Source organism: Clupea harengus, chromosome 4, assembly GCF_900700415.2.
Source record: "Clupea harengus chromosome 4, Ch_v2.0.2, whole genome shotgun sequence".
Lineage (NCBI taxonomy): Eukaryota > Metazoa > Chordata > Actinopteri > Clupeiformes > Clupeidae > Clupea > Clupea harengus.
This window is the reverse complement of record NC_045155.1, coordinates 27,114,922-27,132,539: the sequence shown is the minus strand read 5'-3', so window position 1 is coordinate 27,132,539 and position 17,618 is coordinate 27,114,922. Positions and strand designations below refer to the sequence as shown.

At 39.4% G+C, this 17,618-nt stretch overlaps 1 protein-coding gene and 1 long non-coding RNA gene across 3 annotated transcripts in view; both read right to left on the bottom strand.

Annotated features, from left to right (window-relative positions):
* LOC116220241 (tumor necrosis factor receptor superfamily member 14-like) overlaps positions 1-3,155 on the bottom strand; it is a 59,147-nt gene extending 55,992 nt beyond the window's left edge. The window contains exons 1-4 of the mRNA XM_031565599.1: positions 2,721-3,155; positions 2,469-2,594; positions 2,159-2,329; positions 1,408-1,495 (exon numbers count right to left, since the gene is read on the bottom strand). Of these exons, the coding sequence (XP_031421459.1) occupies positions 1,408-1,495; positions 2,159-2,329; positions 2,469-2,594; positions 2,721-2,838 (503 nt within the window). The 5' untranslated portion in view covers positions 2,839-3,155. The remainder of the gene's footprint in view (positions 1-1,407; positions 1,496-2,158; positions 2,330-2,468; positions 2,595-2,720) is intronic.
* Positions 3,156-16,350: 13,195 nt separating this feature from the next.
* Positions 16,351-17,248, bottom strand: LOC122132874. Of its 2 annotated transcripts, none has more exons than XR_006152390.1 (4): positions 17,229-17,248; positions 16,919-17,074; positions 16,519-16,606; positions 16,351-16,418 (listed from the first exon to the last, which is right to left on the bottom strand). It is a non-coding gene; the product is annotated as an uncharacterized LOC122132874 (long non-coding RNA). The 2 variants fall into 2 exon arrangements; XR_006152391.1 differs by having other exon boundaries at positions 16,919-17,068; positions 17,229-17,247.
* Between the last annotated feature and the right edge of the window lie 370 nt (positions 17,249-17,618).

Genomic DNA, 17,618 nt, shown 5'->3' with positions numbered 1-17,618 from the left:
ACAAACACAATTCTAATCTTATTTCTGATTTGTAGGAAATTAGTGTGTTATTTCCTATAGAAATACAAACATTATGATCAGAAAGGCAATAAAACCTGACACAGATAGGAAAGAAATGGACATAAGCTTTAGTGAATAACTGTACCTCTGTTAGAGAATGGCCTGACCTCTCTTGTGTGTCGCCTTGCAAACTTCTTTCTGTTAAACAAATGAAAAGAAAACACATACAAATTTGAAGAATTGAAATAAACAGCGAAACAGCCCGACATGTAGCAGCCAGGACTGCAACACCAGCTATGATACCAGGTAAAATGGCAACAGTGTGTTGTCTTTGACCACAATTTGACAAGTGTCATAAGAAGATGATCCTTCTATAAGGACAACAAGTCCAATCAACTCTTGTAGGAAAATATCATGTTCCCGAAAGCATGAGTTTCTCACTGTTCCTGTGGTTCCTATGAGTGATATACTGCAGGGAACATCCTGAGGAACAGCCAGAATCTCGTGCTTTCAGTAACACACTATAATCCTACAAGTCAGAAATATGGTTAGAATCAAATTCAGTCAGAAACTGAGTGGTAAAAAAGTAGGCTACTCACCGTCACCATTATTAATATGACAGCTATTCAGACTGTTTTGAATAATTGCTGCTTTCATTCCACCTAATTGCCTTTGTTCCTATAGAAATACAAACATTATGAAAGGCAATAAGGCAATAAAACCTGACACAGATAGGACAGTAATGGACATAAGCTTTAGTGAATAACTGTACCTCTGTTGCGACGGTATGGTCTGACTTTTCTTGTTTATTGCTTTTCAAACATGTGTCTAATAAACAAATCAATACAAACAAACTTGAAGAATTGAAATAGACAGAATTTATTTTGAATTTAATATGTATAATCATGAAGTACATTTTCTAGACTGATAATAACAATACACCAGTAAGAATATATTAATACAAAATAACACACAACATAAACACAAATATTAAAAAGATGCAAGTGTGCATGTGTATAAATGTTACAAAAGAGAGAATACAAAAAATTCATCTTCTTTATCAATATTCTCAACAATTGCAATCATGATAACAGTAGCCCTTAATAATAACAATAATTTAATCATAAGAAACGTGAAAAATGTTACCTTGTTGATCTTTTCTTCCAAAATATATAAATGTAGCAGCTAGGACTACAAGACCAGCTATGATACCAGCTGCAATGGCAACAGTGTGTTGTCTTTGACCACAATCAGTGTCATAAGAAGATGATCCTTCTCTTAGGACAACATATCCAATCGTCTCACACCTACAGCGGTCACATAAATAGTTACATTTCATATACACAAGTAAATAACTTAGTGTATAATCCTTGCTAAACTTGGAACATTCCAAGTGAATGAACGTACCGTGTGTGTGGTCTGCAGGATGTGAATGATCCATTTGAGTATGTGTCGCCTACACAGTCACCACACACAGTATCTGTGGATGCTGTACCTGCATGGACAGACAGAAATAAAGGAAAACACACATCATCCACTATGGACACATGTTGATGGTCATTTTTAATACCACAGATGAATGGAGACTCTGTCAGAGAATGGTGTTCAATCAGGAACAAGCTTTTATTCTTTACAATGATGTTGATGATAATGACCTATCCCACTGTCATCCCATTCTGCCATTAGGGTGTGGTCTTATCACCACCCTGTAAACTACCTGATTGAATGGTATAAATGCCAACACCTTCTTACAGTCAGGTAGGCCATTCTCTGAGCAACACACTTAGAGGGTGTCTTTCACCCCGAAAGGGAATATGAGAAGAAATAAAACACACTTATAAACTCCTAACTTCTAATAAGAAGACACATAAATATACTGAAGAATAATGAAAGAAGAATCAGGATAGAGAAGAGAAAATAATAATGATAGAGAAATAATTATAAATGATTCTAAACTCTTTCAGTGGCTAACATACTACTGTACCGTGTGCACTTTCTTGTTTCCTGCAGCAGTGTGTGTGTGTGTGTGTGTGTGTGTGTGTGTGTGTGTGTGTGTGTGTGTGTGTGTGTGTGTGTGTGTGTGTGTGTGTGTATCCACCTCCTCTTCTAACTTTGTCATTCTGTCTCTATATAGGGTAATTACAGAGGATTGTCTAACCTGTCTGGTTGATGTACTGCCCTGGTGAGCACTTTGTGTATTCCACAGCTCCTCGGCAGCCATCTTTGATTGGGTCAGTACAGTAGTGACCTTCCAGAGGCTCACAGACTGTGTCTGAAGTGGAGCTGCACGCCCTCTTCACTCTTAGACCTGCACCTATATTAGGATATACAGGGATTATAAAGTTGATTGAAAAACATTTAAATTGCAATCAACAGTGCAAAGAATTGACATAAATAATATACATAGAATGCACAAAAACTAAACTAATGAGGAAGGCAAAACAAAACTACTTAAATATTTGACTTACTCGAGTGACAAACTGTGCAGGATCTACAGGACACCAGTCCATTGGGTGCATCAGTGTAGGTAGATGACGGGCATGGAACACATGTCGTACTGGTGAACTTAGTGCAGTGTTCCCGTACATAATAACCTTTAATGAGTAAATAAGTAGTTAATAAGTAAATCACACATGGGTTTATCTCATTGATGCAACATGAAGAAATCTCTAACGAAGGAGCATGTCATGTACTATGACACAGTTACTACTGCTACTTACCAGGACCACACATAGGGCAGCATTCCTGCCCTATAAGATATTCAGCTCGACCACAGGCAGGAGAGACCCCAGACACGGTCAGCAGGATCATCAGAACTATAATCACCAACTTCACCATGATTCCTCATCAACTTTGGGTCCAGCTGACACAAGATGGCGTTCGCAAAGCTGTGCAACAACCTCATGTCCCACAGTTTCACCGATGCATCTGTCAAACCAATGAATAGAAAGAGTTTATTTCATTGCCCTCCTAATTTTCTTATTTCTAGTTTCATTTGTGCTTTTCTATTTAGGATTTTTTTTTATAGGAGCTTTAAAGGAGTTGTCTGTGCTGCTGAAAAAGCCTGTGGTTGTGGCTGAGTCACAGACTACATGGGGTCGTAAATTAACCTGAACTAACTCAAGGATATGTGAAATCTTGTCGAGGTGTATTTGTGTGTGAGGTGTGAGGTGTGAGCAGAGGTTTCATCTTTATTCAAAGCCGAGGGTTGCCTTCTCGACCGGGGAATCGTCCTCAGAGCAATCCCAAGTATAGTTGGCTCAAACTCATCCTTTATAAACACTACACTACATGCATCCTCTAGTCCTCACGTGGTGTCAATTATTTATGTCAACAACCATTTCTGCAGATGTATGGGTGAGGTATGTCACATGGTGGCACATGTCTGCCTCAGAGAGATCCCCATAGTCCTGATGATATACTCCTCATGATACTCATTAGAGAGGAACTGTGCACTAAAATGTATGTAGCATTTATAAGAACTCAGGGACAAAAAGGAAGAACATATTTTTCTAAAGTCACTCAGTAAAAATAAAACTTTTCAACTTTCATTTGTAAACCACAAAATGATCCCACAGTGTTCACATTCAGTGCTTGGGTTCATTTTCCTCATTCTGTCACTTAATGGCCTTATATTCCCTTTGGGTACATTATGGGAAACACCAATTTGGGGATTATTTATGATTATAAGAAAAGTCAGTCAGTGAATTCTAACAGCAGACTTGACACTCCTTTTGGTTTTGAAATCCTAAGACATTTTCATTTCCTTATTTGTGAGATTTGCCTATTTGACCTCTCTGCATCCACTCTATTTAAAGACAGCAGGGAACAGTTATGAAAGATATTATCAGTTCATAGACTTTTCTTATGTTATTCAAAACTCAAACTCATTGAATACCTTTTAACTTCAAAATGTATCAGTGTGTGTAAGAAGGCATACAACAACTATCAGGAATGACAAGAATCAAGGCAAGACACAGGGATCTTCCATGACATAGAATGAAATCTTTATCAATCTTAATTTCACCAAAGTCATGATAATAACTGAGCTGGTAAACCTGTTAACAGGGCATCATGTATAGTAGAGATAACAAAAGTGAAAGCACTGCAGCAAGTATGAAAATAACCTAGACATTTTGACTCTTTTGAACTTCTAAAATACTGTTTCACTTAGCACACAATCTCTTAATGGTTAAGATGACTCTAATAAAAAAATCTCTTAGTTTTTGCTGTTGTTGCAACAAGGAACCAGGAGTAACCAAGATATGTTTGAAAGACAGATTATATTCTAAATGGCCTTTGCCTTTTAAATAGTTTCAGAATGACAATCGGATGAGCAGCTGGATTTTATATCAGATACCAGTTAGAGTTCACTATTCATTCCGAAATGCCACGGAAGAAATAAAAAAAGAAATCCCATTAATCCAGACAAATGTATTTTGTTATTAAATACATTTATGTTATTGGTTTTGTAGTAAAGGTAAATACTTACCTAATAGTCGACAACAGCGTCTGGGTTTAAATCCGTGGGAATGACGATGAGAAGATTAATCGATCTCTCACTGGATGAAAACGTTAACCCATATTTTAACAGGCTATTGGGGTTACTACTGGGGTTACTTGGGAATCGCTCTTAAACGTCATGTTACTTATCCCGACTCCGATCGGCGTTATGACTAACAGCTTGGTGATACCGCCTGAAGACTTCAAGGAGACAAAACGGGCAGTGCAATTACGATTGAGTAAACTAGGGTATATTTGTAGGTGGAGTATAAATTACATGTTGCAATGTCATGTCATGTCATGTCATGTCATCATAGTGCAACTGTTGAGGATTAATTAGCAATGTTGTTTGAGGAGTGTTTGAGCAGCTTGGATTTACTTTAAGTTAGAATTCACTATTCACCCCGAAAGGCAAAGTGAAAGTTTTGCAAGTGTAACGGGTCCTTCTGCGTTGTGTTCTTTTCTTCAATAAAACGACCACGAACTGATGTTTTTACTCATTTATTCCTGTACACACACATAACATGTAGTTATCCCATATGCTAGACATTAGCCTGCTCTCTTCAATTCAGGAACCGTTGACTGAAGCTCTTACAAGAATAAACCTCATGTGAAAGCACATAAAATATAGCATAAACTCTTCACACATTAGAACAACAATAGAGGAAACAATACATAACATACACTGAATTCAAACATACCTGTACACACACATAACATGTAGTTATCCCATATGCTAGACATTAGCCTGCTCTCTTCAATTCAGGAACCGTTGACTGAAGACTAAACGGGGTTACCTACAGACTAAACCAAATCTCTTAAAGGGACAGTACAGGTTAGTACTCAGTGTGTTCAATAATCAACATTTAATATATACAAGATAGAAAAGAAAGACATAATCAAATCAGAATGTGGTTGCATTTCATTAAATAAAATGCAAACAAAATAATACATTTTTAACTTCGTTACACAAGGCAAGAAAAACAAGAATCCCTCTAATGCAGACAAACTTCCTTGGCGCTCGCCTGTATAACATCACCGTGTTCATTTTTTGTTTCTATAAAAAACACAGTCGTCAGACCAGGCTCTTACTGTAAGCACTCCATCTTGTGGACATACGTGTGTAGGGCGTATCCTATTCACGAAAGGCAAAACAACACGCTGGAAAGTCCCTTATAACAAAATGTATTTGGCTTAAACACCACCAAAATTTCATGTATCAAACCCGCAACTCACATTCGCTGACATCACCCAGGACCGTCATCAGAGACAGGTAGGTAGGTGATGTGATGTAGGTAGGTGTTTCTATCAGCTTGTATTTGACTGCAGTAGACTATTAAAGTAAATAGGCTTGTAGTGTACAGCGACACCCTGGTCGTGTCTGTTTATATGTTGTGGCCGAGCTTCGGACTTCTGGTGTGGAGACGAATTCACACTTCAAGTTACTGTATGCTCTGGTCTTGCTCGTTAAAGCAAAAATAATCTGAAAACGTGACATCTCGACGGTCGCCGAGCATTTATGTCCGTCCTTCGTTAGTGATGAGGTGGCATAATGCTTTGTATGCGTGATATGAGGAGATTTGTGACTTGCTCTTGAGATACTTGGGGAGAATTATTTGTTCATGTTTTCTCAGTACATTATAGCGTACGTAACTATGTAACCAGGGCGATGTAATAATATTCATAATTTGTTCCTTACACATTAGTTCCGGTTCTCTGATTTTCTTGGTTTACATCTTACCAACCCTTTCTTTTGAAGTTGAGTATCCTTAAAAACGTAGGATTGGCCTACATGACTTAAAAAAGAGGGTTTGATGTAGTCTGGCCACCAGAAAGGAGGATTTGACTAAGCACAGAAGTTACTGATGAGGAAATGAGTTTGAGTCGCTGTTCAGTCCCAGTGCCCATGTGACGAGTGTAGTTTCCTTATATGTATCATTTTCCCTCGCTCGTTCCTTGTCTACTTGTTTAAATCAGGACTCTTTGGGTAAAGACTTTTATTGATTATTCATAGACGCAGTGGCTATTCATAATAATGTTTTGGCTATGTATTTGTAAAGCCTGTCTCACACCCAGGGGCGGCCCTAGCACATTTGGCGCTCTAGGCGAGCTTCACTCCTGGCACCCCCCCCCCCCCCCCCCCAAAATAAAAAAATATTGTTTTTCCCCACGAAAACGGAATTGCAACTTTCAAACGCTATTTTGCCCTGTAAGACTGCATTTCTTTCACATAAAAAACAACAACGATCGCGGTGACGCAAAATGACGCAAATTGCGGTACAGCTGAACTTGAACTGATGTTTCCACTGAATGGCAATAACAAGGAACGTCACAAGTCACTAGCTAGCTAGCAAGATTACATACAAAGCATTCGCTAAAGTTGACAATACAACACTTGGATTTTTACCAGTAGCCTATTCCTCACTTATTGACAAGTTGCCGTGTTTGGCTTCCTTAATGGGTGTGCTATGCAACGAGTAAGATATGTGTAGTGTTGTTGCACTGGCTATTGGCTTTATATGTGCGCCCCTATTTTAATCATGTCTTTTTTTGTATAATGTAGGATAAATGGACATATAATTTTTGATATACCCGCCTCTGTAAAATCCTTAAAGAGCTATGTGACAGGGAGTAGGAAAACTTTCAATGATAAGGTACATCTTTTCTTCTTAACTCCACTAAAGTGCCGCGGGCAATTCACGCATTCGTGAACGTTTTCTTACCTGGAATTCATTCTAGGCTGGAACAGGATTTAAAGATTTACCTTTCTCCTTGGCACGTTTCTTTTCTTCTTCCTTTATTTTCTTCCTAAATTGCGCCCCGGATGGCTTTTGCCTCTTCATTATTTTGTGCTTCAAAGTTTCTTGAACACACACACACTCTAACCAAACGCCTCACTGTGCTAGCATGTTCTGACAACACCAAGGACGTACGTACCCCTTCAGTTCGATTTTTGGCTCATTTTACCCTAATGTTAGAATTTTTTTTATGTCAAAATATTGGTTAGAGATATAGAAGGGGGTGCAAAAAAAACTCTGTCCAGCAAAAAAAAAACACAATTCTTGTTTTTTTTTTTTTTTTTGCTGGGCGCAGTTTTTTGCGCCCCCCTCTGAGTGGCGCCCTAGGCGACCGCCTATACCGCCTGTAGGAAAAACCGCCCCTGCTCACACCCTAGACAAAACAAAACAAAACAGACCTTTGATCTGACAGGATGTGTCTGTCCACACAGCAGCACAAACATAAAAAGTTGAGACAATTGTGAATGGAGATTGGGAGGAAAGTCCCTTCAGTGATCGAGTGCAGTATTGTATTAATCTGAAAGAGAATCAGCTGTTGTTGATGTCTGATTCCGTGCATCAACATCAGTCTTAAGACAAAAGAGTTTTTATGTTTTTAACTTATTTTTGTAATTTTACTCACCAAACTGAGTTTGGTTCTGTTTTTCCCCCCTAAAGTGCTGACTACACAAAGTTGCCGTTCCTTATCTCAAAAGACCCGGCCCTTTTCCACTCCTGCTTTGTTAAATATCTCTCTTCAAATGCATTTCAATAGGGAGAAATAGCGAGGTGTAGTTATGGGACACCAATCTTGTTGCTGTACTATATGTAAACAATTGTGTTATTAAAGGAAAGCGGAGGTGTGTTGAACATAAAGTTGAGTGTGTTTCTTCCTCAAAATAAGACGTTATGCTGCTACATTCACACGTAGACCAGTTCCCCTTCCTCTTCACTGAAGTTTGTTTATTTTCTAACCAAGGTTCAGAGGCATTCCTCTAACCAAGCCGCCTAAAATGGTGGTCTGCATTGGGAATCTTAAAGTGGGTGTGGAAGTGGAAACGCTGCATGCCAAGTGGCCACTGGACAGCAAAGAGGTGAGTGCAGTGTCCAGGTAGTGTGTAGACTTAATACACATTTCTCAAGATAAGATCAGGGGCCTTAAGTGAGACTGTGTATAATGTGCTTAGTAGGAAGTCAACATAAAGTGTGCCAAATATACATGCAGTCTGTCACTGAAATGTTCCTGAACATTTCCTTCATGGGGTCATGTGTGAATGGGAGAAGGGATCGATATTCAGGGAAATCTGTAACCCCAATTTCCCACCTCAAGACATAGTAACATTTCAGGGGTAATGCCTGTATGGCTGTGTTGAGAGTGAAAGCAGTAACGTTGCAGAGACAAGCATGTTGTCTATTGCAGCATTGCTTTGGCATGTGAGAAAAGGCACAAGAGGGAAATGTTCCTGAATGTATCTGCATGTCTGAATAGTGAAGATCACTAGCGGTGCCTGAAAGGTTATCCCAGTAATTTACCAGGAACTATGGTTTTGTTTTTACATTTAAAAGTGTATTGGGTGGTCAGATTGCAATCGGATAGTACTTCACCACATGGAACTACAGGTGTAAATGCACTCAAGACGCATTAAGGAGGGATTTTGATTTGGTTGGCAGTTCAGTTTTGTCAAATGTTGTTTTGGAACAGTTATGGGTTGGATTGGTTGGTTTTCAGCTGGGATCGATTAGGTTTCTTTTATTAATGCGCTATTGTAAACCCTTGGGTGAAGACCAACTTGACCTGTGCCAGTCCACTGAGTAAGGACACAGGCAAGGCAGATCCTCAGATATGTCTCTTCCCTGTCTCATCTAGTCCTGTGCCTCACTCAGTGCGTTTCCATAATGGTATAATTCGAATCTTGCTTAGTCGGACTATGCTATCTTTTGGGGCAACTGCTATTATCCTAATATACATGGCAGTGGATGAATCGAATCATTGGCCGAAAGCATGTCATATCCGATACGATAGGTGGCGCTGTTTTCGTTACAACTAGTGGTGATACAGCCATTTCCGCTTGACCTCTTCACCACTACCAACAACATCAATTGATTGAGCATGAATCGCATCTGTTCATCGGTCCAGAAATGCGTGTTGCCTCTTGGGTTGTCCATAGCGTTGTTTGTTTGTTTCTGCTGGGCCGACGTGTTTATAAGTTACATTATTCAAAGGTGAAAGATAAAAGGCGAGAGAAACGCACGCACATTCACACACACACACGCCTGCAAATAATGGGTTACAGCCAAAACGCATTGCCCTTCTGCCAGTTGCATCAAATTGTTTTAGTACTTCTTCGCTGTCAATTTCCAAATCTGTGTGAATATTTATGCGAGCAAGTCCAGTCAGTCTTTTGTCAGTCATCGTACTTCGTAGATATGTCTTAAGACGCCTCATTGTACTGAATGACCGCTCAGCAGACGCTGTGGAAACGGGGATTGTCAACAAGACCTTCAGGACGCAATGAATGTTTGGGTAGAAATTTGCCAAACTTTCCAGGGCTTGACAAAGCACACTGCGTTTTGGCTGTAACTCATTTAGCTGTTTCCACAGCTCCAGCTCTGTATCTGCATCGTCAACGCTGGGCATTAGTTGTCCGTACTCCGATTTGATAGTTTCCCCATTGTAATAAATATCCGTTCATGATATTTTTTTTTTCTTCTCGCGTAGCAGAAGGTACGCACAGTGCGTACGGCTGCATGCGCCACTGGAACTCTGTGCAATTAATACAATACAATACTTAATAGGCTAATTGATACAATATCTCCTCGTTTGAGTGTGGTTGTTTGAGTGCAATGGTCGTTGTTGTCTATAAAGGAAGGCATTGCAACGGGAAAATCTCGCGCTCCACCTGTCACGTCTCTGTCTTTAGAGGGCAGCGCCAAATAACCGAACAAAACTCAACTCACGCTTGCCTCACGGGTGCAATACCAAATTTCATCATATTTGATAGAATGAAGGATAAATTAGTTGTGAATACTATCACCGAGTTTGAAAGGTATTGGTCAGGTATTAGCCGATTGACAGCTGATTTGACAGTACTGCTGTGTGTTTTAAGCAAATAAAATGTGGAACGTCCTTATACGTGTTTAAGGAGGGGTTGTAAAGGTGCTCATATCTTCAGACCTCTTCTGTTATGTTTGTTCATAATCAACAAGAATAAGCTTGTGAGACAGTCTGCAGGATATTCTGGAAAAAACGTGTCATTAGTATGAACAGTTGAGACAACTTATCGTCTCTTTCGACTTCCGGGTCACGACCTGGGAGGGCGGTGGGATCTCAAGCATGCGCAAAGACGCAAAGTCCAGTTCCTAATACAATTCACCGTTTACATGCCGCGATGTCCGTATTATCAACCGGATCGGATCGAGTTATCCAGGAGTGTTAATCGGATCGTAGTCGGACCGCAATTATTCGAACAAAGGTGTTTACATGAAATGGATAAACAAAGGCCTCTTAAAGAGACAGTACGCATTCACTACACTGACAGTACAAAGTGGAACAGACTCTCTAGTCTCTAATTACTTGAAATCTGCTGCCTGCACACAGCTATGACTTGTTTGAATATCATGCCATCATGATAACCCATCATTTCAAGTTATACCTGGTGGTTATTTATTATCCACGTGGACAGCTTGGCAGTAACCGTGCTGTGCCAAGGTTACTGTGGCTAGCGTCGGACTAAACATATTCTTTCGCTAAGCCGTCTTCCACAAGTCTCTTACTCTGAACAAGCTGACTTGAAACCAAGGAACCGGGCCTTGGCGTTTTCATCAGGGAATTCGCTGAAGAACAGCATACTCTTTCAATCACATGTATCTTATCATTACTTTTTGACATTTTCTGTGCGTCATGGTATTCTTTGAAATATGTGTGTTTCCCTGTTCCTCAGGTTTCTCAAGATACAGTTTTCTGGACTGATTGCATGATTCTGACCTTAGTTCTTTTCACAGTGACACGTTTTGGACTCTGGGCTTGGACCTGTCTGAACTTGACACAGATTTCAAGTGGGGATTACAATATTACAACAGTGGCCTGATTTCAAACCCAGCTCCTAACAATATGAAGAGAAAGCCATGGAGAATAAGTCAACGGAAGTTAAACACCTGAAGTCAATGTTCAGCTATCTCATAAAGTCTGTTTAGGCAGTAGAATGAAAGTCTAATGAACATTACATTTTCCAGACTACTTACCAGAGACTTCTTTATTCTGCTGAGGTGAAGATTGGCTTTTTTCGGTGAGGAAACAATGTGGAGGTTACTGTCAGAGCTGATCATAATGGCTGTGATTCTTCCTGGTTCCTCTGGCTTATGCATGGGTTTGTCCTGTGGTCCTGCTGAGTATGAAGTAAATCAGGAGTGTTGTCCTACGTGTGCCCCTGGTGAGCCTTACGTATAGTACATCACATTCAGTAAAAAAGTTATATCAATAGACTGACAGTTTTTGCTAATCTATTTTTTTAAGTATTTTATTCATGATGTTCTGATATTTACAGTATTTGAACACTTAACCCAGTGTATTCTCTTCTCCTTTCTAGGATATTTTGTGCGTAGAGACTGTACAGAATATACCAGTACAACATGTGCTCCGTGCCCCTCATCTACCTACACTGATGCTCACACTGGACTGGGGTCATGCATGTTGTGTACAGTTTGTGACTCCAGTAGGTCAAAGCATGTTTTGTAATTGTAATCATTAAAATAATGAATCATTCACAGGAATAATACCAATGGTATTTATTTAGTGTGAAGTTCAACTGGCCACTGTGCCACAGCTCTGATTGTTTTGCATCATTCATTCTATCACTCGCTTTAATAATGTGATTTTCTGTAGATGCGGGTCTAAGAGTGAAGAGGGTGTGCAGCTCCACCTCAGACTCACTCTGTGAGCCTCTGGAAGGTCACTACTGTACTGACCCAAACAAAGATGGCTGCCGAGGAGCCGTGGAACACACAATGTGCTCACCTGGGCAATATGTCAAAGAAAATGGTCAGTATTTAGCCAGAAACCTCAGCTTTTTTGCTACTCCTATGCCCCAACGACTGTATAATCCAAGAAGGAATACTTTTATTGGCCACTGTAGCTACATACAGACTCTGGCAATAGGAGGCAGGTCTTATACTCTGACACAACACTTACACTGACGGTGGGCATATTTGAACGAGGGCTAACCTAAGGCATCAAACAACAATGAAACATGGATGAAATGCTAACTGTTACGCACTAACACCAGACACACAGGTAAGGCATAATCACATTATTCCAAAATGGAACTCTGAATTACTGATCAAACAGTTCCTCGTTCGCAGGGCATGATGGGATCAAACAGTTCCTCGTTCGCAGGGCATGATGGGAGCTGTCTCACCCCCACACACATATGGACACATGCACATGCTGGGAGCTGTCTCACACACACACATGCACATGCTGGGAGCTGTCTCTACCACACACACACACACACATGGACATATGCAACCCCCTTTGCTGCTACAGTATGTTTTTTTAACAGCAGTTTTATGGTATTTACATTCAGTGTTAGGTCATGCTGCCTGCTGTAATACGTATTCTTCATCAGCAAAAAATCGAATTTCTTATGCAGGCACTGTAGCCTCAGACACAGTGTGTGATGACTGTGATCATAACACATACTCAGATGGATCATTCACATCCTGCAGACCACACACACGGTAAGCACACCCAAATATACTGAACATCACGCACATACCACTTCATTCTGTCATAAGAGACATTCTGTACTGTGTGTGTATTTAAACCTGACAGATGTGAATCACGGGGAATGGATGTCATCCGAGAGGGAACATCATCCTCTGACTCTGAATGTGGGAGAAGTGGCACCAGGGCCAATGTTGTCATTTCATCAGTGGTGTTGACGATGCTGGCAGCAATGATAGTCATGATGATGTTTTATCATAGAAAGCATTTTCCAAGAAAGGGGTAATACTATTATTACTTTTAATAATACTTCTACTATTGCTTATACTAAATGCTAAATGTTAGTTTCTTGTTGATGCAGCAATCAGTCTTTATTATAGTAAAGAGCAGTAATGAAGCATGTGAAACGTACTCCAGATTCTTTGTGATTCTCTGTGATTCTTTTATTTCTCGGTGCTGGGGCTGCGGGTCTGGGGTCTACGGGTCTGGTAGTAACAGATACAAGAATGGTAGGGAGTGTGCAATGGGCTAGTATAGCCAGTTAAGGGATAGACAGTGGGTTGCCAAGATGGGGATCTTCCCAAATAGTGAGCCTGTATCGATGTATAAAAACTGTGTTATAACTCATTTATAATGGCTTATTAATGACTTACAAAGTGTTTACAACCTAATTAATAACATAATTATAAACTATTAATAAACCTTTATAAATCGAGCCTTATTCTAAAGTGGTACCGCTTATTTCGTTATGTGGTATATTTTTTATAAAATAAAAACATGCCATCCCAATGAATTAGGAAGTTACCATACCATACAAACAAACAGTTTAAGAATTGATCCAGCTTGTTGTTAATGAACACCGAGGATATTGCTGTTAAAATCTCACTTTTAAATCTGTTTCTCCATCATATCCCATATTTGTGTCTGTGACATAAACTAGTTCTAGATTAGATAAGCATAGCCATTTATGCCCTATCTGTCTGCATTGAGTTTGCCTTTCAGTCTGGCCATCAATACACAATCAGTTTGGTGTCATCCATCGTTGATGAGTGATCAATAAGTGAAGACCAGAAAGTGTGTACTTTAATTTAATTGTACATTTAACCTTCTATTACCCCTGTTCAGGGCGATGGCGTGAGAGAGAGACTACTACCTTATCAATTAAATGTAACAGGTAGTAGCATATGACTTAATGTTGGCCATATTAGTTGGTTTAATGCTAGATTTAACTTTCAATATACAAGTTTTTTTTACATGTGTTGGTATTAGCATATGGTAGCTTTAAGTGCATTAAATTGGATGTGATAATCCATTGTCATCAGTTTAGCTAAAAAACTCATTTGGTTGATCAATGATAAGATGCTAGAAATTGTATAGCATTGGGGGGGCACTGTGGCGCAAGCTGATAAGCCCCCCATTTACGGGCTTGATTTCTGAGCTCTATGATGAAACTAATCTATTCAGCTGCAGAACTGATACCACTTTACCACTCAGAGTGAGAGCATTCAAATGAACCCAAACATAACAAATAAATAATAATAAAAACATTATTATTCACATTATTATACAATTACATTATTACACATTCGTATACAAACATATATTAGCCTGACACATCAAATAGGTATCAGATGTTCAGTTTAAAGCAATCCATGCAATGGACCAAAAGCTGTAAGCGGTCACCCGCTTCCTCAAGGGAGTCTTTTCTGTTGTGCTTTCTGACAATGAGGCAAAAGATGGCAAGCCACAGTTACAAAGTGAATGTGGTTTGTATGATGAATTCTCATCTGCCAAGAGATAATTGTTAAACAATAAAGTGCTGAAAATACAAAGTGCTGAAGTGCTGCAGATACTTTCAGAGTAAACATGTAAGGAACGGGTCCCCAGATAGAGCGTAATAATAATTGATACTGATGTTCACAGTGCGGCCTTGAGGTCAATAGATTGATACATGACCAGGGTTTCTCTCCATTCATTCAGCTGTTTGTTTGTGTTTTTGTCCATTTACTTTTTTTCTTCTTTGTACCTGTCCATACATAACCCTTGCTTTACTAAAAAGTCTTGAGTAACAGTTCAAATTACCTCCTTTCATGAAACCGAAACCGAATCACAGACTCTGCCTTTAAGAAATTGATAGCTGCTAAGAAAAGCAGGAACATGGACTTGGGACGGCACAGTTTTGTGTGTGAGGTTCTCCCCATCCTCCAGTAGTCCAGTGTGGTTCCTTCAGAAAGAACATAATCCTCTTCATGAGGAAAGCACAGCAGTAATAGAGAGGTGGCACTGTGGTCAGTTGGTCCAGAAGGAGAACAGGTCATTTGGCAGTCCTGTCTGGTTCAGTCTGTTCCCTAAGCACCCGGAAAGAAACAAACTGGATGAGATCATGTATTACTCTTTGAACTTGTCCACCAACTATTCATTTATACTCCATGTAAGACAGCCAGAATTTGTGGTCTGGGGAACACTGAATTAATTCCTTAATCTGGCAGGCCTTTAACAAAACATTAATCTCATGATGGCTCTGACTATTAAATAAAAGAAAGTAAAGTTGATGACTGCAATGGCAAGATTAAAAAACAGTTTGAGTATATGGGTTAGATGTTAGATATATGTGTTCCTAAAGAAAACAAAACTATTGTGGATTACGTGAAAAGGTGTTTGTATATTTATTTCATATTTAATGCCTTTATTGTAAGACTAAGACAATAAAACACAATTCAAATTGAACTTGATTTTAACCTTACTTCTGTTTTGTAGGAAAATAGTGTGTTACTGAAAGCATGAGATTCTGACTGTTCCTCAGGATGTTACCTGCAGTATATCACTCATATGAACCACAGGAACAGCCAGAATCTCATGCTTTCAGAATCTCATGCTTTCGGTAACACAATATTTCTCAATATTCTCCTACAAGACAGAACTATGGTTAGACTCAAATTCAGTCAGAAACTGAGTGGTAAAAAAGTAGGCTACTCACCTGGTGATAAAAGTCATTCGGACCGTGCTGTCCTTCTACCACATAGTGCACTTTGTAGAAAAAACAAACAGAAATGTTAGTTTGCATTTAATATGCAAAAAATTAAAAAAGATGCATGTGTGTGTGTATAAATGAAAAAAAAAGGAATTAGAAGAAAAAAATCAATACATTCATATGCTTGTGATTTTATCAATATTTTCAACAATTGCAATCATAACAGTAGGTAATTGATAACAATAAATCAATCTTACCTTGTTGAGCTTTTCTTTTCCTCTTCCTTCTATTATATATAAATACCACAGCCCCACATGTAGCAGCTAGGACTGCAACACCAACTATGATACTAGCTACAATGGCAACAGTGTTTTGTCTTTGACCACAATCAGTGTCATAAGAAGATGATCCTTCTTTTAGGACAACAAGTCCAATCAACTCACACCTACAGAGATCACATAAATAATTACATTTCAGATACACAAGTAAATAACTTGGTGTATAATCCTTGCTAAACTTGGAACACTCCAAGTGAGTGAACGTACCGTGTGTGTGGTCTGCAGGATGTGAATGATCCATCTGAGTATGTGTCGCCTACACAGTCACCACACACAGTATCTGTGGATGCTGTACCTGCATGGACAGACAGAAATAAAGGAAAACATCCACTATGGACGCATGTTGATGGTGATGGTCATTTTTAATACCACAGATTAATGGAGACTCCGTCAGAGAATGGTGTTCAATCAGGAACAAGCTTTTATTCTTTACAATGATGCGCATCAAGGGAGAGAAGAAGGTTTCACATGAAGATTCATCCACGTCTCTAATTAGATATGGGTTCAAACAGACTGAGTTCAAGTATCTTACCAGGTGGACAGAAGGGGGTGTTAATCAATAGTCCTAACCTTGTGTCTATTAGGTAATTACAGAGGATTGTCTAACCTGTCTGGTTGACGTACTGCCCTGGTGAGCACTTTGTGTGTTCCACAGCTCCTCGGCAGCCATCTTTGATTGGGTCAGTACAGTAGTGACCTTCCAGAGGCTCACAGAGTGTGTCTGAAGTGGAGCTGCACGCCCTCTTCACTCTTAGACCTGCACCTATATTAGGATATTCAGTGATTTTAAAGTTGATGCAAAAACATTTCAATTTCAATCAACCATGCAAAGAAATGACATACATAATATACATAGAATGGACAACAAATAAACTAATAAGGAACAAAAAACTGAACTGTTGAAATAATGAACTTACTTGAGTCACAAACTGTGCAGGGTTTACAGGAATCATATCTATTGGGTTCATCAGTGTAGGTAGATGAAGGGCAATGAAAACAAGCTCTATTGATGATGGCAGTACAGTGTCTCCGTACATAATAACCTTTAATGAGTAAATAAGTAGTTAATACGTAAATCAAACATGGGTTTATCTCATTGATGCAACATGAAGAAAGCTCTAATGAAGGAGCATGTAATGTACTATTACACAGTTACTACTGCTACTTACCAGGACCACACATAGGGCAGCATTCTTGCCCTATAAGATATTCAGCTCGACCACAGGCAGGAGAGACCCCAGACTCGGTCAGCTGGATGATCAGAATTATAATCACCAACTTCACCAATATTTCCCCCATCAACGTCG